Source organism: Rousettus aegyptiacus, unplaced genomic scaffold, assembly GCF_014176215.1.
Source record: "Rousettus aegyptiacus isolate mRouAeg1 unplaced genomic scaffold, mRouAeg1.p scaffold_m13_p_19, whole genome shotgun sequence".
NCBI lineage: Eukaryota > Metazoa > Chordata > Mammalia > Chiroptera > Pteropodidae > Rousettus > Rousettus aegyptiacus.
Window position 1 is genome coordinate 2931093 of NW_023416294.1, and position 25126 is coordinate 2956218.

General features: G+C 51.0%; 1 protein-coding gene and 1 pseudogene across 3 annotated transcripts in view; both read left to right on the plus strand.

The window, feature by feature from the left end:
* Positions 1-21478, plus strand: part of ANOS1 (anosmin 1) — a 126498-nt gene extending 105020 nt beyond the window's left edge. Inside the window, exons 10-14 of one of the 3 annotated variants that reach the window (XM_036235699.1) lie at positions 4347-4441; positions 6415-6586; positions 7012-7232; positions 8929-9070; positions 20023-21478. In XM_036235699.1, coding sequence (XP_036091592.1) covers positions 4347-4441; positions 6415-6586; positions 7012-7232; positions 8929-9070; positions 20023-20078 — 686 coding nt within the window. In that variant the 3' untranslated portion in view covers positions 20079-21478. Of the gene's footprint in view, positions 1-4346; positions 4442-6414; positions 6587-7011; positions 7233-8928; positions 9071-10226; positions 14123-20022 lie in introns of those variants that run through there. The other 2 variants (XM_016132597.2, XM_036235700.1) reach the window with 2 other exon arrangements.
* A 3099-nt stretch (positions 21479-24577) lies between these two features.
* Positions 24578-24693, plus strand: LOC118613565 (annotated as a pseudogene).
* Positions 24694-25126: the final 433 nt, after the last annotated feature.

A 25126-nucleotide genomic window follows, 5' to 3' on the forward strand; every position in this document is an offset into this window, starting at 1 on the left:
TCCTTTTACAATTATTTGATGTACCTTTTTTATCTTAACCATCCTATGCATTTAAAAACATAAGCGAAATAGATCGCTTCGAGACTCTGGTTTGAGATTTCTTTCTAGTTCTTCCAAAGTGCTATTGCACTCAGGGTATCAGCCCATGTGCCACAAAGAATCTTAATGTTCATACTCTTCTTGTTCCAGAATTTTCTTCCAAGCTGCCAACGCCCACTCTGAAGCTAAAATAGCGTTACAATGACCATTAATATTTTGTTGCTATCATGCCTTCGTTAAAGGTAACGAACTTAACACATTAAAAACAATGTCATCACTTATTCAGCGTTGTTTATTAAATTATAAGTTGATACATCCATACGTTTCATAACCAATATTTAATTGTAAAATAGGTTTCATCTTTTGTACCTCTCTGTTTTAAATCGGAATTGTGCATCCACATGTCATATCGATACTAACCGAGCAGCATACTTCACTGACGTGAGACAAATGTGAACATCTGTGGAGAGGGGTGTGTACACGTGTGTATGTGCACACGCGGTACCAGGACAGGAACGCTCACGTGGCAACTTAGCCTGCCGTCAGTCTGCCGATGTCCCATGTGACTTTCACCAGGTCACATGGCCTCTGACGTAGGTGCCCTACTAAGAATAAGGCGTGCTCTAATTTCGTATTTTTCCAAAAAGCCCTTTTCATTAAAGTACACCCAGCCCATCTCCCTCGTTATATAAAACTGAAAGCCAAGGTCACGTGGCAGACACGGCGGAGCTCGCCACGCTAGGACACTTGCGAGCAGGCTGCAGAAGCTTCCGGAAGCCCGGAGCAGAATGAGGTGCAGAGCGCGTGTTCCGAGATTATTCTACCAACATGACATGCAGAATCCTAAGCCAAATGCCCCCGGACATGTATAAAAGATGTATATTTATAATCATCGCAACCGTCGGAAAGGGAACACCTTTTCAATTGATACAGAGGCATGCTCCTAGGTGATTTCCCTGTAGAATGTGCATATGAGATGTTTTTGTGACTTTGGACACTTTCGCTGGATTTTCTGGAATTTTTTGACTCTCTAAAATTCTACGTTTGACTCTGTGTGTGACTCGTGGGACGCATCTTCGATGGTTTTTGTCCCTGACGCAAGTAGCTGAGCGTTCCTGAATTGCAGCGGGTTTTCACCGGCGGGAGCACTGAGTTGGAGACCCAAACGGAGCGATGGCCGGGCACATCGGGGTGGAAGCGAATCTCGTTCCCTGATCAAGACAAAGCTGTAAGCGGAAATTGGCTCTTAGTCGTCACATTTTCGAAAAGTAGTGGCGGACAGGATGTTGGTTTTGGACTTGGAGCTGGGAATTTAAAAAGCACAAATCTATTCATTTCCTTCGAAATTTCCCACAGCGAGAGCTTTGATGTTTTGGTACTATTTATTATGACACAGCATATAATTTGGTAGGATGGAGCATCAAACATCAGATGTTAGCCGTTCTCAGCTTAGTGCCTATGATAGTTGGGTTATGTTAGTGAATACACTGGAAGAAAGGAAATATCTTCAACAGTGAATTTGTAGAACCAACGTTATCTTGAGAGGACTAGTTCCGTAGCTAATTTTATTGATGAGTAATTTTATTATTCTACAGATGTCAGTTCATTTTTATCGTGTGATACTAGAATCCACTGTAGGTTGTTTTAGACTTTTTTGGCTTTACACTTAGTGCTTATACCCCATAAATATGAAAAATTAGCTCGGGCAGAGAGACAAAACATTTGTACTCCTGCTTTGAGGAGAAGCGCCTTATGCCTTACAGGTGTTCAGAATTCTCACTTTGTTATAGAAAACCAGGGAGTTCTGTCTTAGCAAGGCATTTTTACAAACAGAGAGAGAATGAGGCATTATTTCACGAGAGGATATCATTCGACTAACATTTCTTGAGCACCTACTATGTGCCACATGGGTTAGCTATATTTGAGAAATCTACTTTTTGAAGCATACTGGAGGCATGTTGAAAGTAAATTCAATGTGAATACTTTTCAAATACTTTGTAGTATAATTTACATGTGGCAGGAAGGGCTTAAGTTCAAGTACCAGATCAATGAGGTATTGAGCAAAGAATTCTTCTCTGTCCCCATGGGAAGTGGGATTTCACGATTTAACATTTCAGTTATACATTGGGCCCTGTTGTCATATCCCAAAATACAAGCTCTTAGAATTTTTAATAATCGGCAAGATGATGCTAAAAGCAAGCTATTTGTATAAATGAATTCCATGAAAGCAAATATCTATAGATTGATATGTTTTTTTTAATTGGGCTCAAATAACATACACAAGTGTGGGCATTATTTTGTTTGCATTTTAAAAATAAATGTCCCGAACTCCAGAAACTGGCCTTCTGAGAACAGTCATAGGGGCTCGAGGAAATCTGTCTTGTAAGTCTACCTCGGATGACTTCTGATTCCCCCAAGTAATATCTCTTCTCTTCACACTTTACCTCCAACGTTGTAGATTGCAGCAAATTCTATTTCAGTAATATCTGAATAGTTCATGAGATACAAGTGAATTTGAACGTGAGTTTTTACTCACTCAGTCGTTCGTTCAATAGTCGTTGAGTCTTCATTACCTGCCGGAACTATCCTAATCTTCGCCCATACAAAAGTGGGCCCCAAATGACATCATCTTGGTGTTCGCGGAGCTGTGACCGAAAGGGGTGGCAGCGATTAGTCGATTCGTCGCCACGATGGACAAAGCATTGAGGACCAGAGGGGGCGGTGTGTGAGGCGAGAACTCGCAGGCGGCCAGGGCCACCCCCCGTTGAGACTCCGAAGGCCACGCTACGCCTCATCCTCCCCCGAGAGCCCAGGGGACGGACGGAGTGATTCCCGCAGGCGGCGTGTGCAGAGGAGACCGCGCGCTCGGGCGAGGCGGCGTGCGGAGTGGCGGGTAGGGACGGAGCCCGTCACGGAGTGTGCGGAGTGTCACTTGTAACACGTCCTGTTTTGAAAACGCGGCCATGCCGTGAAGATGCGCGGGCTGCTTAGGACACCTGCAGTCACTGGGTTTCTCTTCTCCATCACGCGACGGTCTCGTTACGGTGGCTAATGCCTGAGCAGGGCCGGTCACACTCTGTCCCCTGGCCACCCTCGCACGCTTTATTCTCGGCGGCCAGACGGGCCCCGTGCAATCCGGCAGCTGTAGGCGCCGGCCACCCCTCACGTCGAAATGGATCGGGCGCGCTGGCCGTCCTTCCGCTGCGTGCGGGACGCGGCGTCGCCTCGTAGGGGACATCCTTGGCATCGCAGACACTTCTCCGGGACCGCCGGCTGCCTCCGCACCCACGTGCCACACCGAACGCTTTTCCAGTAAAACGAAAAGCAGCCCCTTGATGTCTGCCACGGGAAGGTCAAACCTCCCCTTTTCCCTGAGACCCCGGTGGCGGCCGCCCGCCTGTCCCCAGATCCCGAGCTCTCTCCTCATTGCAAAGCGATCAGAGCACCCAAGAGTCTCCCCCTGTGATGACCTCGCTCAGGCACGGGGTGAGCACGGTCCTGGCGGCCGAGGCAAGGTCTCCCCGGCCCTCGGACGCGCCGGCTGCAGACAGACCCAGGGCCGTCCGCGCCTGCCCTCGCTCGCTCCGTGAGCCGCTTGTCCCCGGTTCGTCTCTCTTCCTCGACGGCCGCCGGGAAAGGCGTGCACGGAGCTCGTGCTTCTGTCCACGGTCTCGGTACACCTGCCTGTCTTTCAGAGCGTCCCGGCTCGTGTCCGTAGGCACCAAGTACACAGAAATGCAGGGGTGCCCCGCGTAAGGGACACGGAGCCGGCCCCGCCCAACCGGCCTCCGCTGACCAGGGCGCTGTGTCCAGCCGTATTCAGGGGGATTTCCCTCCGAATGGGCAGTTCCTCAGGTCCCTGCGTGGGGGGCTTCAGCAGCCTTTCCATCAGCTTGGTCAGAAAGCTGCGAGACGTGAAGACTCGTGAGGCTGGTTCCGCCCCCGCAGGAGGGAAGGGAAGGGCTTCCCGGGCCGCGTGCCTCGTGGGACTCCACGCGCCTCGGCACGACGTCCCTGGAGTCCTGCGGCCACGACTTTGCCAATCCCCTTTTCTACCTCGTCCCGCATTTCAGCTCAGTTTTCCCTGGGTAGCATGTTGCACCCCGCACCCCGCTTTATTCTCTGTAAGGACACGGTGACCGGGGTTTTGCGAGACGCGCATGGCCCCTGGCTGGGGTCCCCGACCGCGCGCCCGGGCGCCCCCCGCGGCTGGGCTCTGCTCCCCCCGCACTGGTCGTCTCCCTGGTGTGTGCGGATGGCGATGTCCACGCTGCTGACTCCGTGTGTGTGTGTTTCCCACGCTGCAGACCCCGGTGTCGGCCGCTACCACGTGCACTGGTCCCCGGAGCTGTGCGCCCGCAACGCGACGGCCCGGCCGGAGGCGTCGGCCGCCACGACCCGGGTGAGTCGGCGGGCGCCCTCGGCCCCGCAGGCGACCGGCGCGCGCTCCGTCGGCGCGTGGGATCAGCCGGGGATGTGCACCCCGTGCGTCTCTCCCCGGCACAGACCGAGGGCCGAGCACGGCGCCCGCCGCCCTCGCTCACGCCGTGGCCCGTGCACAAGGCGACGTGGAGAGCACGGGCCGGCGGCCGCACACGGCAGGTCCCCGAACGCGGGGGTTCTCACGCCCCTGCTCAGGAGCCCCCACCCCAGAGGGGCACGCTCCGGGGGCTCTGTGCGTGTCCTTCTAAAAGGGCGAAACCTTTGAACTATTTTCTGATTTTTCACTTGGTAGCACAGCCGCAAGGCGTTACTTTCCGATCGTGCAGTAAATTTCCGAACATTCCTGCCTGTCCTGCTCTGCCGTGTCCCCAGCTGCCACCGACTCATCCGGCTAACCGTCCCCTGCACCACACGCCGACCTTTGGGCTTTTAACTTTCAGAGAACACTAAACTCCTTGGGAGCAGGAGCGCTGTCTGTACCACGTAATACACCATTCCAAACATCCGAGACGACGGCGCGAGTTATAGGGCAGAGTCGGCAAACCGAGAGAAGGTGTTTAAGACAGCGGCGATGAGGCATGGAGTCGGTGACAGCGGTTTATACGTCATACGCCATGACGGTCTAAAATAGTCTAAAGACGTGGCCCAGACGCACAGCGCATTGATATATGATATGTAGCTAGAACATTTTTCTTTCCAGTATTTTCTGAAGCAACAACGGCAATATTTTTAAAACCACATGGAATCACATAACTTTAAGACAGTAAGATGAAACATGTCATTGGCTTTGCAGAAATAGTATTTTTTTTAATTTCTTTCTTTTACTGGGTTTGACTTTTTCTACCAAAGTTGTCCCGCTCGTTTATCCGTAAGCTCTTCCCCAAATTTATGGCCGTCTGTAAAAGTAAAAACGAAACTGGTATTTTAAAAAGGGAAACGTCCTTGGAGAGCGGAGGATACAGCAGAAGCAGGATGCAGTAAAGGTCTTGTGGGCGGCGCGGGGCTTGCCTTCCTTCTGCGTGCCTTGGATTCGCAGAGAATCGGGCAGATTTTCAGGCGGCTCCACACCTAAGTGTATCTTGCATCTCGCATCCACGTCACTTTTTGCATTAACCGCGCCCCGTTTCTGCCTTTGCTTGTCACCTCTAGATGAAGGGCCAGCCCCTCTCCTTTGCACATGCTCACATTCCCCCAAAGGGAACCAGACACAGGCGCCCCCCTGCATTTTTGGTAAGCGCGCATGGACCCCTGGTAACCATCAGCCGGAACGGATAAGCTCCGCAGACAGATATGAAAGAGACATAGTTACAAACGTGCTGTAACTGTCATCTTGCTGTGTTACTGTAAAGTTATATGCTAAGCCTCTTAATCCTCGGCAGTTTAGCCTGTTTTTCATATTTCTATTTAGTCACAGTGTTGTGGCAGGAAGCAGTAACAGCACTTCAAAATGGGGGAGGAGGCTGGGATGGGGCGGGGGATGGATGACAGCTCTAAAGGAATATATTAATTTTGTTTTAAAGAAGAACTTGCATATAAACTAAGCCCGTGTCCCAGAGAAGCCCGAGCCAGCTTTTTTTTTTTCTATTTACAATAATTAGGTTTGTGTTTACGGCTTCACAGAGCCGCCCGCACGGCTGCTAGCTCCCAAATGCTGGTTGCAAAGGTTGCGGTCGGCTGCCTTGGTGGGGAATGGCGAGGGTCCCGTGTGAGTCTGGAGGGTATGTCTCACGCCGCCGTTGTAATGCGTCCAAGCGTGGACACTGCGCCCTTTGTCCTTGCTCCAAAAGCCATGCTCCACCCACTCCATCCAGGAAACAGTCTTACTGTGATTGAATTATTATTATTATGGAATATGATTTCATCTCCCGCCAGTTTCTTTTTTGTCGATCCTTAACGAGATTTATTGCTAGCATATTCTCTGTCTCGCTCCAGGAAAATTATATAATTCTTCAAGATCTGTCATTTTCCTGCAAATATAAAGTGACTGTCCAACCAAGCCGGCCGAAGGGCCGCTCGAAGCCAGAAACCGTGTTCTTTATGACTCCACCATGTTCTGCCCTCAAGGGAAAAAGCCACAAGCTCATCAGCTGCCTGGAGGACACAGGTACGCCTCACCTGAAGTCCCAGGTGCCCCTCTGGGATGTTCACAGCTGTATTCACGTGCCCAAACCTTATTCCAGTGACTTCTCATAACTCTCCCGATAACCCCAATGTCCACCCTTGTCACTACAGCCATTTCTGTCCTCTGAGAAATGGCATGTCCTGTCCAATTGCAGAATCCCATCCCCTTCATCCATCCCAAAGCCGGATGCTGTAGGTAACCCCCACAGGGTCGGAAGCACTTAGCACAGAGTGGCCTCGATGAGGGTCCCAGTCCCGCACTGTCCCCACGTGTCGGAGAGGTGACTGTCCGCAGCCGGGCTTGGAGACCGTGGTCACATGGCTTCTACGTCCCTCCCCCTGGGAGGCCGCCCCCATCTCGCTCTGTCCGGTAGCCTCACCCTGGCTTCCGTCTTCGAATGGCGACAGGTCGTGTCCCTCCCAAAGTGCTGGCCAAGCCGGAGAACCTGTCCGCGTCGTTCCTCATCCAGCACGCCAACATCACAGGCCACTTCTCGTGGAAGACGGCCAAGGCCAACCTCTACCAGCCCGTGACCGGCTTCCAGGTGACGTGGGCGGAGGTGACGACCGAGAGCAGACAGAACGGCCTGCCCAACAGCCTCGTCTCGCAGTCCCAGATCCTGCCTGCGGTAGGTCTGCCCTCGGTCAGCACGCCCACGTCGCTCGCCGTCACTGCCCGTGGCGGATGACCCTCGGGGCCGGCTGTTTCTGTCGTGCCGAGGGCTGTATTATGGGGTCTCCTTTCTACATTTTTCTCGTTCTCGGTGTTCAATTTTGCAAGTAAAGAGCACAGCCCAAGTGTGAGTGTGAGCACAATAAACGGCCCTCTTGACCGATGTCCCTGTCATATTCCGGTCCTTCAGCCAGGTCCCTCTGCTCCCACTGGACATGCCCTGTTTGAAGGGTTAAACTGGGGGAAAATAGCTTTTAAAAAAGCTTGTTGTTTCTCTTCCTTTTCGCCCTTCAGATTTGGCGAGACCCCATCACGAACTGGCCTGTCTTCAAGGCCAGTTAATTCCTTGGCTTGGGACAAAAAAAAAAAATGTGTGGGCCTTTGTCCTCCTTAAAAATACCCTGAGAATACCCAACTTCTGCTGGAAAAAAAAAAAACCCAACAACTTAAATCCCGGAAGGAAAAATTCCACGGAATTAGAAGCAGTTCTTCTGCGCATGTATTAGGTTTTACTGAGTTTCGAGAAGAATGCCTTGGCATGAAAGTAAACATTCTCGGCCTCGGGCACTGACAGGTCTTGTGTTTGAAGGGGGGGCAGTCGGCCCCTGGCGGCGATGTGGATGCTCGAGAATTCGCCTCACGCGCCGTGCGGGGGGACGCGGCAGGCGTGGGAACGTCGTCTGGCGGGGGAGAAAGCAGCTCCCCCCCCCGCCCCCGAGGGCAAGCCTGAGAACGGGCACGCTGTCACTCTGCCGGGGCCTCGGGGCACCGGGAGGGTACCGGGCGCCGGCGGGCTGTCCCGCAGCGGCGTCTCGCGGAGGAGGGGACCCGCCTGCCGCCCACGCCGCGGCGCTGGGAACTGGCACGTGCACGGCCAGGTCCCCCTCCCTGGGGCCGCGTCCCCCTCCCTGGGGCCAGGTCCCCCTCCCTGGGGCCGCGTCCCCCTCCCTGGGGCCGCGTCCCCCGCCCTGGGGCCAGGTCCCCCTCCCTGGGGCCGCGTCCCCCTCCCTGGGGCCAGGTCCCCCTCCCTGGGGCCGCGTCCCCCTCCCTGGGGCCGCGTCCCCCTCCCTGGGGCCAGGTCCCCCTCCCTGGGGCCGCGTCCCCCTCCCTGGGGCCAGGTCCCCCTCCCTGGGGCCAGGTCCCCCTCCCTGGGGCCGCGTCCCCCTCCCTGGGGCCTGGTCCCCCTCCCTGGGGCCGCGTCCCCCTCCCTGGGGCCAGGTCCCCCTCCCTGGGGCCGCGTCCCCCTCCCTGGGGCCTGGTCCCCCTCCCTGGGGCCAGGTCCCCCTCCCTGGGGCCGCGCCCCCTCCCTGGGGCCAGGTCCCCCTCCCTGGGGCCGCGTCCCCCTCCCTGGGGCCTGGTCCCCCTCCCTGGGGCCGCGTCCCCCTCCCTGGGGCCAGGTCCCCCTCCCTGGGGCCAGGTCCCCCTCCCTGGGGCCGCGTCCCCCTCCCTGGGGCCAGGTCCCCCTCCCTGGGGCCGCGCCCCCTCCCTGGGGCCAGGTCCCCCTCCCTGGGGCCGCGTCCCCCTCCCTGGGGCCAGGTCCCCCTCCCTGGGGCCAGGTCCCCCTCCCTGGGGCCGCGCCCCGCCCCCTGGGGCCGCGCCCGCCGCCTCTGCAAGGCCGTTGACGAGCACCCCGTTCTCTGTGTGCCCCCCAGGAGCACCGCGTCCTCACGGTGCCCAATCTGAGGCCCTCCGCCCTGTACCGACTGCAAGTCCAGGTGCTGACCACAGCGGGGGAGGGGCCGGCCACGGCGACGACCTTCCGCACCCCCGAGCTGCCACCGCCGTCCGCACACGGTGAGTGTCCCTGTCCACCCCCCCCTCCCCCCGGCCCCCCATCCTCCGGACAGACAGCACAGCCTTGGGGAAAACGAAAATGAGTCCTCAGGGACGCCTAGCAAACGGGGCGCCCTCTTCCCCTGAAAACGCTTCCTTCCCATGGGTGTCTCGACTGGACTGTATTTTAGCCGAAATCACACGATTCACAACTGTTTCCTGTTCCCGCCTCCTTCCCCTCTCTCTTCCTTTCTTTCCTTTCCTTCCTTCCTTCCCTTTTATTTTGACACAATGCATGCTTTTTCCTCGTCTCTTAAACTATAAATAAATATCAGAAAAAATCTATCACATATCAATCTGAAACACTTTGGCAAAGAAGCTTATTATTACATGCATTTTACCGTGATATAGGACATGCGTTTTCTTCATAATATGATCCAAATCAATATACTTGATTTCTCAATCAAGAAAATTTTTTTAAAAAACCGTTACCTACAATTTCAAAGCAATGAGCCTCTTGCTGATTTTTAAATATGCGTTTTCCTTATTTTTTTTCCTCCAGCTTAAACTTTAAAAGCTGCGTTTAAAGGTTTGGGTGTTGCTAAGAAAATTGAGAAGTAATCCTAGTTTTACTTCTGATTTCTTTAAACAGAGGGTCGGATTTGCCTCACTAAATTATTTTGTTTAGAGTTTAAAGAGAAGCAGAAACGATCGCAGTGGGAGTCCGACGGCCCCTTACCTTTTTTGGGGGGTTGGGGGGAGGTTTGGGCGAATGCTTCTCTGATAGTCCTCAACGGAGATTCTGTTTAGTAAAAGTATCAGTTAATTTTTAAACTTTCCTTTTGAAGAAGTAGAGAGAATTTGTATTTGTGCATAGAACTCGGGAAAAGTTGCGGATCCTCTTTCTCTCGTGGTCGTCCGGGCTTCACAAAGAAGCAGGCGGGGCGAGGCGGAACCTGGGAAGACAGGGGAGAGGGAGGACGGATGGACGGATGGACGGATGGACGGATGGACGGATGGACGGACGTCTGTGCTTTTGGATACAGAGCGGCTCGGGCGTGTCGGGGGGCCTTTGCCTGGCCTCGCGCTTCCACTACCGATGAACGTGCTCATCCGGACTGTTCTCGCAACACGCGCAAAGCAGGATGACCGACAGGTAACTTCTGTCCCTTCTCAGGGCCGCACCTGCAGCACCACCACCCCCATCCTCACAAGCCTTCTCCGGAAAGATACTGACCTGCTCCAGCGGAGGTCCGAAATGCGGCGGACGGGCGACCTCGTCGAACCGCAGGACCGGCCACGCCTTCCCTGGGCGGCGGCAGCTCTCCCCACGGGGTATCACACGCCCACGTCGACGAGGACCTCCGTCACTCAAGGATGCCCCCGGAAACAGGGACGAATGCTGAGCCAGCGAAGATGGACCCTGGCTTTCCGTGGGAGTCGAGAAAATGAAGACTGCGCCTGCTTAACTGCAGACTCTGTGTTCATGCGCGGTTTTGCTCATTATGACCGAGTTGTCACAGGGTCACCTGAATTTGGAGCAGCAGATTATCCTTCAAGACAAGTCGGTGTAGCAAATACCCAATTTGTATACACAGTAAGCATACAGTTATTCAGTGGAGTTTTCAAAATTTAAATGATTGATCTGATTAGCAAAGCTGACTAAGACTATATAATTTTTAGGCCACATTTATTCAAATCTTGGGTAAGATGATCTGTATTACATGTGACTCTTAGCTGGAAATTTTCACCTGAAATATACCACTGAACATACATCTAAAAATACCGTCACATTAAACACCCTAAAGCTTCATTTTATGCAGAGACAAATGAGTGTTCAATCCGTAAATTATGACTTATGGGCGGCATCCAAAGCAGGAAGGATTCGGTGAATTAAGCCGTTATCCGAATTTTGCCTTGGAGAAATTTAAATTCTTTTCTGAGGGCACTTTTTACTATTTCATCCTATGAGAGACTTTCCCGCTCTGTTATATTGTTTGTATTTACCTTTTTCATGAACACAGGAAACTGCTGCGGGTATGATTTGTTGACCAGTGTTACGTCTTTAAAAACTTTACAGAACCTGGTACTTAAAATGAAAGAAAGCATCCCAACTATTGAACAGCCTCACGTTTTTACGGAGACTTGCCTTCTCTCAGTCACAGTAATCTATTCGTGTGGTAGAATATTCTCACTAATATAAAAGCGGGGGGGTCACTCTGACTGATAGATGACAGATATTTCCCTTGAATGAATGAACTTTGGCTTTTTTGAATCCGTTACACGTTAGTATCGTTTGGAAAATGTCACAGGCTCCCAGCTACCGCCTCCTTGCACAAACTCGTCAAAACACGTTATGGGTCTTTCGTGTCGTAGTGTGTGCTGAGAAATGTCTAGTCGAGTCATTTTCTTCTTGAGGACGACCCGAATACGCGAGAGTGTGAATGTCTGAAGAAACGGTTTCCGCGGCTCACCAGTGGGGGAGAAACGCCTCGTTCTCCGCAAGGTCGGAGGGAGCGCACATCTGCCCCATCACTGCCGATTCTGCGAGAAAAGAGTCCCTTATCAGAATTAAACGTTTCGAAGGAAAGGCTTCCTCGTTTCATTATCTAGGCGGGTGAAATGGGGCCAGTTTCGGGGACGTCACTCTTAGGGTGGCTCGTGGGGCCCGGCGCGCCCTCCTGGGCCAGGCGTCCAGCCCACAAGGCCGAGGCCCCACGAGGCCGCACGGCCGTGACGCGGAGCCCGGGCCCCGTAAGAGGGACAGACGTGGTTTTCACTCGTGTCTGGATGCCTGTCTCTGAGAGGCCTGGCCTGTCGGCCCGGATACCTGGCGACAGAGGCTGAGAACTGTTTTCTGTGCGTTAACACGAGAAAGTTGATAATGCACGAAGCGTTTCGCAGCTCCGTCCAAGCGACAGAAATTGGAAATCTCAGAGCAGAAAGTGCGTTTTGGTCCTGAGTGGTTCTCTGCAGCTTCTAACGTGGCCTGGGACGGACTTGGCACAAATGTGAAATTATCCCGCTCCAAGAAGGACATGTTTTCAATGGAGAGAACAGGAAGCAGACGTCATTGAAAACACCCCCCCTCCCCGCCCCCGAGCAAACGCCAGAGCTTGTCTCCGAAATTACCACATAGTCTCGTGCCGTTACCAGCATCTGAATTTCAAATTTCTAAAATTTCTGAAATTTTGATAATTTGCAATCATCAGCCACAAATTTATTTTTCACCTTAATAATTCATCAGAACAAATCCCAGTATTCGTGCCGGCAATTTTTTTTTTTTTTTACCGCTGTCTACTTTACAATGCAGGAATATATACATAGATACAATATATTATTATTATATAAGCTTAATTTTATAAAATTTAATACTGTTTCTTCTGTCTGGGCAATAGACTTTGAGCAAATATATTTTTACTTTGGATGAAGGCTGTGAAGCTTATTCCATCCTTAAAAAATCTAAAGCAGCTGTTACGAGCATATAATTTTTCCGTAATACTAAATAACTTAAATTTTATTCGTATCGTTGGAAGTGAACTGCTATTAATTAGGCAATAAAAGCTTCTTTTATGAATTTCGATAATCCACAATCATACTCAGTGTGCAAAAATATATTGACAATTTTTGAATTATAATTTGAAAGCCCTAATAAAGGGATAAAATCTGTTTTTATTTAAATTTTAAAAACATAGTTTTAGTGGCTAATTCCCTAATGTGTTTTATTGAAATTAGATGCATCTCTGTCACATGGTGAAAAATATATTCAGTGATAGCATTTACTCTTTAAAAACTCGAGCTCATCAAAATATAAACACAAATACAGGTGTCTGAGTTGATACACACTGCAGTTCTGTGCATCTGTTTGCTCACAGCATTCACTCTTTCGTAATGAATCCATCTCTTCTTCTGTGTAAGTGGAAGTCCCTGGAATGATTTTTGATAAACGTGGGCCCTTTCAAGTCATTTTAATATGACCTGTTAGAGATAATCGCATTCACGACAGGCAACCTAAAAGGACCCGTAACGGTCCATGGACGGCGTTCGTTTACCGTGGCGCTCTTAACCTAGGGGGCCACATCGTTGTCCGTTGTAGGGACCATCCTGGGCACTGTGGGGTGGAGAGCACCAGCTCTGGTCAGCACCCACCAGGTGCCAGCAACATCTGTCCCAAGGCGTGACAGCCCAGAACGCTCCAGACATTGCCAGCCACCCGCTGGGGGATAAAGTCAGCCCCAGTCGGGAATCCTTGCACTGCAGAGTGACCTTTACTGACGAGGTGAGAATTTGCCCGGCAAAATGCAGGCGTAAAACTCAAACCAGGGAACAGCTGCAAGTGATTACGTCTGACCTCAAAGCCCGAAACCGTGTCTTTTAGGCCCGGTGAGAAGCCTGTGAAAAAGACGGAATGTTGGCGTGTGTCCACATCACACAAGGACGAATGCCGTGTCGGTCAGTGTCATTTCTGAACACGACTAACCGATCCGATGCCCCGTCTCACACTGCGCGACATGGACTTCCTCGAGTTCGCTCGCTCCCGTCATTGCAGACATCTCGAAACCCTGTCATTCAAGTTTCGCATTGCAAACCAGAACACGATTGCTACGTACCTGTTGCATGTAACTTTAAATAAAATTCATTTAAAATATAAATCGGTAACTCTTTATCTGTGGTTTTGCATGGCCAGACTCGGCATCTTCCCTCTGTTGAATACTTTGGCAAGTTGTACAATGGACAGAGTGGTTAACAGAGGTCTGTACGTAAAGTTATTATTTTTTCTTTACTTAATTATATTGTAGAATGCAGATAACAAACTGGCACCTTCTCATCCAGTTGATCTGTAGAAACCACATCCCTTAAGTGGCTATTAAAGTCGATATTTATTTATGTATGTAATAAAGTTTGATTTCCGTGCGTGTCTGTCATGTTATTTAGAGAGAAGTAATCTTGTAAAAAATAAAATTGTAAAAAAAAAAACAAAAAAGTATTGTAAATAGCCTGATATTCTGTGACTCATTATTTTCATGTTAGAATTTGTACATACTGATTCAATAATAAAGTATCCTAAACCTGCCCAGCAGACTAGACTCATTTATTTCGAAAAGAAAAAAAAATCATTGAAGAAGAAAAATGAACAGTTTTATATGCTGCTGGGAGATTAAAAAAACAACAACAACAACAAAAAACCCCGAAAACTTAATATTCCAGCATGAGTGGAATTTGAGGTCTGGAGAATGTAATGAGACCTTGCCACCCTAATGAAAGTATTTTGGCATTTGACAATCAACATTTTGAGTTCTCCCCTCATATTTATAACTGCTAATCCTGTTGGTTCTCATGGCATTTTGGGGGGGATCAATAGTCTACTGTTTTGAATTATACGGCCCCTCACTCCCCCTCACCTGCCCGGAGGAGGCGTCCAGCAAATCCGAGGTGTCCGTGACGCTGACCGGCCGTCCTGTCTGGCTTTGCATGTTCCACACTACGCACCGCGTGCAAAGCTTCATGTCCCCGTCTGCCCACGGCCGCCGGCATTTTCTGCTTCGAGATGCTGCAGACATGGGCACGTCTCTCGCGGGACTAGAAGATGCTCTTCCTTAAAGCATGACCCGTAAAGTGGTGCCATCCGGGGGAACGTGGACCTTTTTTTTTTTTTCGTCCATAAAAACCACGTCTTCCTTTCCCGACATTTATTAGCAGATGGTTCCTTGGTTGCCGCAGGTGCCTGGCTCAGGTCTAGAGGCATTGACCAGCGGCGGCGGGCTCCCTGTGTGCGTGGGTTCGTCCCCCTGGGACACACGCCGCTGTGTTGGGGAGCGGCCGCGAGGCTCCTGCGTAGTCAGGTGCTAGCTCAAGCCGTGTGTGGGGTCGGCGACAGTTCGGCGATGGCATGTTTCCGGCGATGGGAGCATCTTCAGAAGTGCAGCCCGGCGGCGGCTCCGGGAAGCTGAATGACGTCAACGCCATCCACAGGGCGCGTGCAGACTTCGCCGGGTTTTGCGGGCTGAGAGTGTGCGCGCGTGTGTGTGGACACACGCGTGTGCGTGTGTAATTAGTTCTATGCAAGTTCATCTCATACGTGCCATTATATCAAAGCAGAAGCACTTCTAAAAGACGCGATGACTTGAAACACTTTTAAGGACGTTTCGCATATTTGTGCACATTTCTCTAAGGCCGATGCATTTGCTTTATGTCGATTTTAACTCCAGTGCCACAGGAATGATCGCCTGCACATAGGCATTTGGTGCTGGCTTGAATTTCGCTCAATGAATGGTTTCCATAAGGGCGCTGCATGTCCAACGAGTCTGCCTGCAAAAACTGTCTCGTCCAATGAAACTTAAATGTGTGTGTAAGTAAAATCTGTCGCTTTGAAAAGTCATTTCACGAACCGAGAGAGACTCAAGTGCTTATTTATGGTCTAGAAGTAGATTTCAGGGAAAGAAAAGAATACTGAATTCATTAGTGTTTAGAAAGTGAAGTCGAGAACTGATTTGAGTTTCATATTAACATAACAAAGATTGACTTTGGAACGATCACTTCTGATTATTACCGTGACCCAGGGTCAGACGCTCTCCAAACCGGCTGCCTGCTGGATGCTCAGGGGAGCTTTTAAGAGAGGCAGTGGCTTCCAGCACCTTCAGATCTGCAGTGATGAGTAAACATCAGGGTTTTAAAGGGTCCCCAGATAGTTCTAACATGCGCCCCCTGCCGCCAGCCGCTCCCCCAGACCAGGAAGATGGATGGGATGATAGAGGTCAAACGTTCCTGCGTGCAGACCCCAAGAAGCACAAAGTCATCGAGAAGACTCACGGTGACTGCACTGCGGTGATGAACCATCCTCCACCACTACCTGCTTGGCTAAATTTCACACGACGATCTAGACGTAGCTAAGAGTTTGTACCTGAATATATGCAGGTAAGGGCAGGTGTAAGGGGGCGAGGCATCTAGCCAACCTTTTGGGTGGAATTTATTGGGACAAATGTCGATGAAACACAGAGCCAGTCGAAGCTGGCTTTAGATGCCCTAGCGCGTTGTTAGAAGAAATGACATCGCTTTCTCTCAGCCTCATGCAATAATAGCTCTGGAGAGGTGGCTTCTGGGGACTTAATTGTGTCCAGAGACGGGCGGTTAGACTGGATTAGCCGACGCTCACATCTCCAGCCACGTGCACCCAACGCTGATTGGGAATCACCTTCCCACCTCAGATGGCTTTTTCCTCCTCGCCAGCGAGCGCCCGTCAAATGCGACCGGGTTCATTCGAAGTGACGGAAACCACCCCCTCATTCCCTGCAGTCACCTCGTATTGATCGATCGTAAGGCCCAACCTGTGCTCTGCTGGGGAAACATCTAACAGAATTAACCTCTAGGGCGTTTACTGGGGGCTGACGAATCACAAAGCCCTTGGCTAAGTGCGTTATGGCGTTAGGTCATCCATTTGTAGCACTGTGGTCTGGGGCTGGTGGCCCCCGAATGCTGAGTGTCTGAGGCAGCTGCCCAAGGGCAGATGGCTAGGGAGTGCCAGAGTCTGAAAATGAACCCAGGCCATGAACGCCAGGCCAGCAGGTGGCCATTAACCTGCCAGCCTGTCCTCCCCAGACTCAGGTTACAAAGGTGCTGGGTAACCTGTGAATAACCACACGGTTTTACGTGTGCGCGTATGACATGCTAGGTACATACGCATAAAATACTATGTATCTAGATATGAAATGTGCATGCGCCAAATGCATGTGATACTAAATATATTTATCTGTGATACTAAATATATTCATCTGTGTCTAGACGGAGAGCAAGTTCAACATCAATGTCACTTGATACATCAGAGGGTTTTTTCTTGGTTTGTAAATCCTGCTTTGCGTTTGTTTTTTGAGTCACACGTGACTGATTCCAATGGAATCCTGAAGGTGGGAACTTTTAGAGCTTCGGAACTGATCCTAATACGCAGCCAGAGAGAGAGAGAGAGAGAGAGAGAGAGAGAGAGAGAGAGAGAGAGAGAGAGAGAGAGAGATAAGACCCCTCCTTAGTGGGGTTTCCACTGAGTACAGAACCGAAGGCGGTTGCAATTTGCCCACAACCTGACCTGAGCCGACTTTCTCCCGGCGTGACCTGGCGTTGGCGAGTGACATCCGTACTAGAGAATACGGGTACCGTGAAGGTTCTTTTACGAGAATTTTTCCTTTTTCTTCCCTCTCTTCCCACCCTTATCCAGAGAGCAGGGGAGAAATCACACTCGTTTTATTATTTTACACATAAAATCATCCCTCCTTCTTAGTTTCTGACGAAATTCGGGAACCTTCGGGGGACCGACTTTTCAGGAACTCAGTCACAGACTTGGAAAAAAGTACACCTTTCCTATAGCTGTCATCGGTTCTGATGGCCATGATTCGCTGCCCAGGGACTGGCAAGTATTTGTCTTGTCCGCACTTGTCAAATAACCCCTCACGTGGACACTACATCTGGGAGTCTGGACTGGAGATCGATGCCTGCGTACACACCTGTACCTGCAGCTATCAATGTATAGATAGAGACCACGATTAGAGATACAGACACTGATAGAGATGTAGATACTCACGGGCTGCCCGTATTTTCTCTGTCTTGGTGACTTTCACAGATACTGCACTTGTTCATGCCTCAGTCTTCCAGGCCCCCGCACCTGTGTCTCCTTGGCTGGGGACCGCCTGCGGCCACCAGTGCCTGGTCTGGCAAGGCAGCTGGCACGCCGGAAGTGCCGGGGGGTCAGACCTCCCACGCCGGCCTCCAGCCACGGCCGACGGTCGCGGATGACTCACAGCTGTGGCTCCTCTCTCTCTCTCTGTCTCTCTCTGTCTCTCTCTCTCTCTCTCTCTCTCACACACACACACACACACACACACACACACACTCTGAGGCTTGTGCTCTCTACTTCCCCCCAGAGGCCCTCAGTGCAACTGACTGCAGTTGCCCCAAGCGGAAACTTGCTGCAAAAAATACGTTTTAGTAGCTTCTCCCTCGTCTTGCCTCCCCCTCCGCTCACGGATGTTCCCTAACACGCCTGATCATGCCCCCCAAAGGTGTCGGGGACCCCACCTTCCACTAGGGGATTAGGCGAGCCCAGCGAGAAGCCGACGTTAGTTCAGCATCTTCTTCAACAACAGAAATCCAACTTGGGACATTTCCAAATCAGTGTTTGAGCAGCTTCTTTTTGAGAAAATAGAGGATCATCTTTCAAAGTTGGGCATTCCTATGATATGGGGTGGGGGGAGCATCTAGGCTCATTGGCTGGTTTGAGAAATAAACCAAAAGGAAGCAAATAAACCTATGTGGGGCTAAATCACAGGTCTGCAATCACTTCAAACCGGGGCAGCCGAGGCTGTGAAACAGCCCTGAGCGGTAGGTCCCAGCTCCGCAGTATAAAACCGATGTAAATTCAGGGGTGCCTGGGGTGAAATGCTGTCTAAGGTTCCTAAATCATGGCTTTGGGCTCCTACTGTAATACGCCAGAGGCGGCTTAATGCAGGGTGGACGCACTAACCCTCTCCCGTTCCCGTAAGCCCCGTAATGCAGCAAATGCTCTCGGAAGTCGCGTGCTTAGACGGGAAGCGGCCCCAATCTAGATGAAACAAACCCACATCGCGCTGCCTGCGCTTTCCCGGAGAAGGCAAACTCTGAGGTTCTGTCTTGAACGCTGGCGTGGGAGGAATGCACCATGGGGTACACGTGACCCCAGGCAGAGGGAGGTGAGCGCTTTAGCGAGAGGGAACAGGAAGGTGCCTGCTACCTGCTGCTGGGCAGGTGGACGCACGTTCTCAGGAAGCAGATGAAACCTGACGATGGATTCGGGTACCATTTCCTCACCTGAGACCCTTGCAAGGGGCAGTCTCTTCCTCCAAAAGGAAAAACAAACATGTAGGAAATGGCTTTGGACCAGTAGAAAGGGCAGTAAAGAGGGGTGGGGGTGGTCCTTCGCCTCTCCGGGGGCCCCACCGAGGTCTGGAGCTTTGCCACCAAGCCAAGAAGACGCTACTGTCCTGAAGACCTCCAGGCACAACTTCCAGCTTAAAACAATTCAAACGCGTGCCAAGGCAGAGTCCCAGCACCAAGAGCATACATTCTTTTTACGAGTCTCCTGAGAGTTGTTATTCTGTGGCAGTCGGTCCCAGCCTACTGCATACGTCTTCCGCCGAGACGTTTAGAAGGCGATGCTTACAGCACACGTGGGTACCACGTGGAGCGGCATCTCGTTATCTGGTTCCCTCACCAGACGGGGAACGCGACTTCTGTGCCTTCGCGTACCCACATCACCCACCGCCGCCTGGCACACACTGGGTGTGCGCAACTCACGTCGCTAGCCTAGCTGGGAGGGGCCGCCGCGGAGCACACGCGCTTTCCTGTCGCGGTGGCGCGTTCGGGAGTGGCCCGTGACAGGGCCACAGGTCACGTCGCATGTGCTTAACAACAGGACATTTTCCGAGCGGACTCGGCTTGCCATCTTCCGCGCTCATCTTTTATCATTGTTATGCATTCTCGGTTGAAGTCACTTAAATCCCATAGTGGGCGCTGCGCCATCTCGTGGGGCTCTGGACGCCTGTGACACTTACTAGCGGAGAGTGTGGCGGAGGCCGTGGGGACCTGCCGTGAGCTCAGGTGCTCCGAAGTCCCTGCCCGCCCCAAGGCCGCAGCGCCGGCTGGGCCCCGGGCCACCCACAACCAACGGCCAACCGGCAGTTTCTTTAGGAGTGGCCTTCAAGTCCATTGCAAGGCCAATTTGGAACGAACCGAGTTCCATTCTGCATTCAGCGTAAATTATTTGGGGGCAGTTAGGCAGTGAAAGGAGTAATGGCTGCCTTTCAAACTCTCTTTCATTTCCTGGAAGAAATACCCAGTCCGTTTTCTGAGGGTTTTGTCTTCGCTTCATAACGTTTTATAGCTCTACACAGTTCTTTCCTTTAATCCCATGTCTTTTGAGTTTTAATTTTTTTTATTATTTTATCTTTCAGTCTTGACGGCATGGAGCAGTAATGACAGAAATAAAACCGAGACAGTGATTTTCTGATTAACCCGGACTTTGCTTGTGGCGGTTTAAATAAATTTCCTATATTGTACCCAGCGTTAGCATTTGCTGTAAAATTAAATCGAAATGGCAGCCCTGTGTTACTTGGGGGAAAAAAACAAAATTTAAAACTGTTCATTGCTATGGTTACATGCATACAATGGAATATGACTCAGCCGTGAGAATGGATCAAGCACTGCCATTTGCGACGATGTGAATGAACCTTGAGATCATCCTGCTGAGCGAAATCAGCCAGACAGAACGAGCTAAAAACCCCGTGGTATCACTTACGTGTGGGACGTAGCAGCTACAACAAACGTCTCCTACGTGCTTCCCATCACCAGACGCAGAAAAGGGACGAGCAAGCGCCGAGCACGGTCAAAGCGCGGCCTCGTCACGCCCTGAAGTCGATGCTGGGCTCTCTGCGCACTCCGCTTTGGCGGACTCTCCCGCTTTGACCTCACGCTTCCCCAGCCTTGGCTGACTACACATCGGCAGGATGCACGCGTCAGAGCGTTCTGGACAATACGGACGCATCTAAAGTAACAAAGCGGCTTCTCCCTAAATTCACCCGGTGAGCTTTGGGGGGAAAAACCCCGCCCGCTCAGAATATGTGACGATGCTGAATCCTTGTCGCTTGCATCCCCGTCAGACAAACACGTCCTGCAATTTGTTCCCTTTTTATTCTAAGCCGACGCGGTGACGGCTCACGTACAAACAAACGCCTCGTCAAAGCGTCAGCGGGAACCATCTGTGCTCATTTTAATGGGTGTCGAAATGTGTGTGTTTCTCACATTCAGCTGTGTGTGAACGAGAAAATGGAGAGCTGAGACCAAAATTCAGAAAACCTTAAAAATCTTAATTTTTTCAATTATTTGAGTATGTAAGTGAAGATCTTACAATATAAAAAACAAAGATTTAAATGTGTTAAATGGGCCATATAAGGGGTAACACACTATTAAAATGCTATTAATTTCCATGCATTTAAAATGTGAATGTTTACTTTAAATATTTTAAATACAATGAAACCAAGACATGATCTAAAGATAGCAAAAATACTGTTTATAACCCGAATATGAACTGTAGGCAGCAATAAATTGTTTAATTAAAATTTACCTGCACACAAACCCTTGAGGTAATGGATCAAAACGAAATTCTGAATTTTCAGATGTGGATTTACGTCAGAGACAATGTATATTTTACTACTTTAAGTGGATGACTAATCCTCTAAGCTGTGGACTGATGTCCTAAGACAATGTTCTGTGTTTAAATTAAAGGTAGAATCTCGGATCTAAGGAATACGCGTGGTCTGAATATGACAGGAGGCAAGCTTCCTTTTGTCCTCTGAAAACCTGCCCGGCGACGTTAGGAGTCGGGCCTCGCCCACTGCGGGCTGGCTCGCACAACAGCGTTTTCGGGGTGTTTTTCAGCGACGTGCTCGCGCTCCCTGGCACGAGTCTCCTGGACCCAGGACCGAATGTTCTCATCATCATCCACGCGAACGATCCGAGTGCTCAGAACGTGACGCCCCCCGACGTGGCCCCGTCGCGGAGGTCATGAGCAGAGACGTTTCTCTGCCGCGTCGTGCGGAAGCTGTCGTGGTCATGCTCGTGCTCCCGCGTGAGGACGCCGTGTCCCCGACCCCCACACTCCTCACTCACTCCGAGCGGACGGTTCTGACGCCGGACCCGCCAGGGACTGGGTGTCCGGCCCTGGGCCCGGCGGCGGGTGGCGGGTGGGACCTGCTGCTGCGCACAGCACAGCGGGTGACCGCGATGCCGCCTCGGCTGTGCGCTGCACGGTTCTTCAGCGACCTGGACCTGCCGGGCCCGGTAACGACCGTGGGTTTTGCTGGGGGGTCAGTTCCGTTCTTCAGAAGTCTGGCCCCCGGCAGCAGCGGGGTGCCGGCGGAGTGCCAGGCCCGTCCTCGCTCTGGCCGGCCGTTTCTCCTCGTTCTCGGCTCCCCGTCGCACAAGCCGCTTTTTTGGGGGGAGAATCTTTAATTCACTCCGTCTCGCTGTCCAGATACCGACGCAGGACGCCAGCCAATAACGTCACTGTCTTTGGGTCGTGAGTTCTGCATCCTAGCGGTTGGTGCTCGGTCGTTTGGAAACGTGCGAACATCTCAGGGTACATCCTTTGCAGACATCAAGGTGCTGTTCCGATAAGGCTTTTGCACGCCTCTTAGTTAGTTTATAAAGTATTTCCTTTTAGATTGTCTTTTTGAGCTATTATGAACAGCATGCCTTACTATACCATGTTTATAAGATTAATTCTCATCAGCAAGAACACAATAAAATGTCCAGATTAAGCATTAATGTGTGTGTGCATTCTTATCGACTTGTGGGTCTCAAAAGAATGACGCTTAACTTTAAAAAAAGGAAACGTGCGTTTTTGAAAAATAATTGGGAAATAACACGGACGCGATGATGTTGGATCTTGAGGCGGTGGCAGAGCCCAGGAGTCAGTTTGGGAAGACGGCAATTACCACACGTCGGGAGTGGCGCCCGCGTGGTTTCGGGTTCACTGAAACGGGGCCTGAGCTAACCCCCCGCGGACCTCAGCCCGCGGCTGGGACCTGGGTCACAAACTCTCCTTGGTGGCCCAGCTTGTCACGAAACAAACCGCAGTGTGGGCATCTTCACCTTCAAAACGAAAGCACGAGAAAAGCCTTCTGTGCTCCAGAACTCAGAGTCAGGTCAACGCGTCTGTAACCCAACGACAGAGCCAAACATACACCATCCTCGGCAAACGGCGTCGGGTCCAGCACATAAGCCCTGGATCTCACCTCGGCTTCTTTACACCTCAGAAGCTATGTTCTTCTTTTTTTTTTTTAAAGAGAGATGGACCAGAAAATATCCACATAATCAGTCGATAAATGAAATGATGTCTCCCTCGCAAAAGGATTAAATTTATGCTTTCTGGGGGACTCTTTGGAAGTGGTGTATGTCGAGGGGTGCACGTGCATCTTCATTCATTAAGATGCATCAGTTAGTTACAAACAGAGACACTGAACAGTGGTATGATACAGTGTTTCAACTTCTAAAGCTACATGGGACGTAGCGTAGGTGTTTTGCACGTACAGGATGTCAAACCCATGCGCCAAGCGAGATGAGGAAGGTGAAATCCGCGAGAGAAAAAAGGAACCAATTATTAACGTTTCTGAACTAAAAGGATCATTCTTCTCCTTCAAAAGCTTGCGAGGACGCACACGCGGCTCGACGCGGATCGGCGGGCCCGTCTCGGACACGTGCACGGCTCGGTGAGGTGGACGCTCGGGAGGACACGCCGCTGTCCCTCGTGCTGCCGTGACACACGCGTCACACTTATCCTTTTCGTCGACCGCAGAGGGAAAGTGGCCTTGTGATTTGGTAGGTGCCTGTGCAGACATAGGGAGGCAGGAACGAATGTTGTGGATAATGCCAGGAATCCACCGGTTGTCACCCCTCTCGACACCTGGGAGGGCACCCAGCTGCCCACGGCAGGTGCTCCAGGCTGTCCCTGCCCCGCGCCTCGTCCTCCTGCACGGCCACCCCTGGCGTCCACTTCCGCCGTCTCTGTTAACCAAACCCCTCAGCGGGACAGGGCGGAGAGTTACTGTCCTCAGGACGCCTGGTGGTGCCGTAGCCTGTTAGGAGTGCCTGCACCTGGCCGGCTGCAGACAGCACTGGCTAAGACCAGCGCTACCTGAGAATTCACGTAGACAAACTATTTTTGATCTGCATGATGCATAAACTTGACACTTTTTTTTTTTTTGGTTCTACAAATGGATTTTTAAGTGATGATATTGTGGCTGTTAATTTTCTATAGGAATTTTTTTTCTCATAAGAGAAAATATGCAAAATCATAAGTAAAGATTGATAAAATCATATTGGGGAAAAATGCATTATTATCCTTATCTTTAAGCTATACACATTCTCCCAGACTCAGTAGGTAATGCTGAAGCTAAACTGTTAAGTAACGGGTTTTCTTAGGTAGTTGATTTTTGTATTAAAGAGGACACATTTTTGATACATATGTTTCAAATCCTTCTCGCTCCAAATTTTAATTGAGTTTCACTGTTTGTGGTGTCTTGGCCATTTTCGCTTTTATTGGGTGCGTAGCAAAGGCAGGGGACCCGCGCCTCTCTGTAAAGGGCCGCACAGGGAACACGTCAGGTTTCGTGGGCCGCGTACGATCCGTCGCACATTCTTGTTTTCTTTCATTTTCCTCTTTTTTCCCTGCTTTTCTTCCATTCCTCCTTTCTCGTTTTCTTGTTTTCTTGTCTTTTTTTAACGTGTGAAAACCGTTCTTCGCTCAGGCTGTACAAAATCCACACGCGGTTCGAGGTCAAGCAACTCTCGTCCTCCTTCAAGCGGAAAGCGGTGGAGGGCGGCAAAGTATGAATAACTAGAATTAATAAAATCAGGTCAGAGGACAAGGTTCCGTAGCGTAGCGGTGAGCACGCCCGCTTCACATGCAGAGGGTCCTGGGTTCACGCCCCAGTGGAGCCACGGTCCACGGTCTACGGCCACGCCGCCCTGAACAAGCCCGATGTCTGATCTCTGAAGCTGAGCAGGGCCGGGCCTGGTGAGTACTTGGATGGGAGACCACCTAGGAACACCAGGTGCTGTAGGCGAAAATAATAATAAATAAAAAATGAACAAAGTTAGATAAGAAGTAAAAGGTAATGAAATAGAGGAAAAATTTGCTCGAGATTTACAGCATCGCCAAAGGCTTTATTCTTTATTCTTTCCTTCAGAATAAAGATAATCACAGGAATATATCGAAACGTTGAGCACCGGGGACAGAATAACACTGGTCGCTAAGCTGTCCATGTTGACATTTAGGTGCTACCTGACTTCACACGCGGGCGGATCGGGAAGGCTGGTTACTCTTAGGCGACAGTCGCACAATGGCGTATGATCGTCATAGTATTATCGTCAGCCGCAGGCATGACCGCTGTCCGTAGAATCTCTAAAACAAACAGCCAGTTTAGGATACAGCCAACGTCTGTGTCCAAATGGACACGTTTATCAGACAAAAATTAGGTTGGGCGGCCATCTCATTGG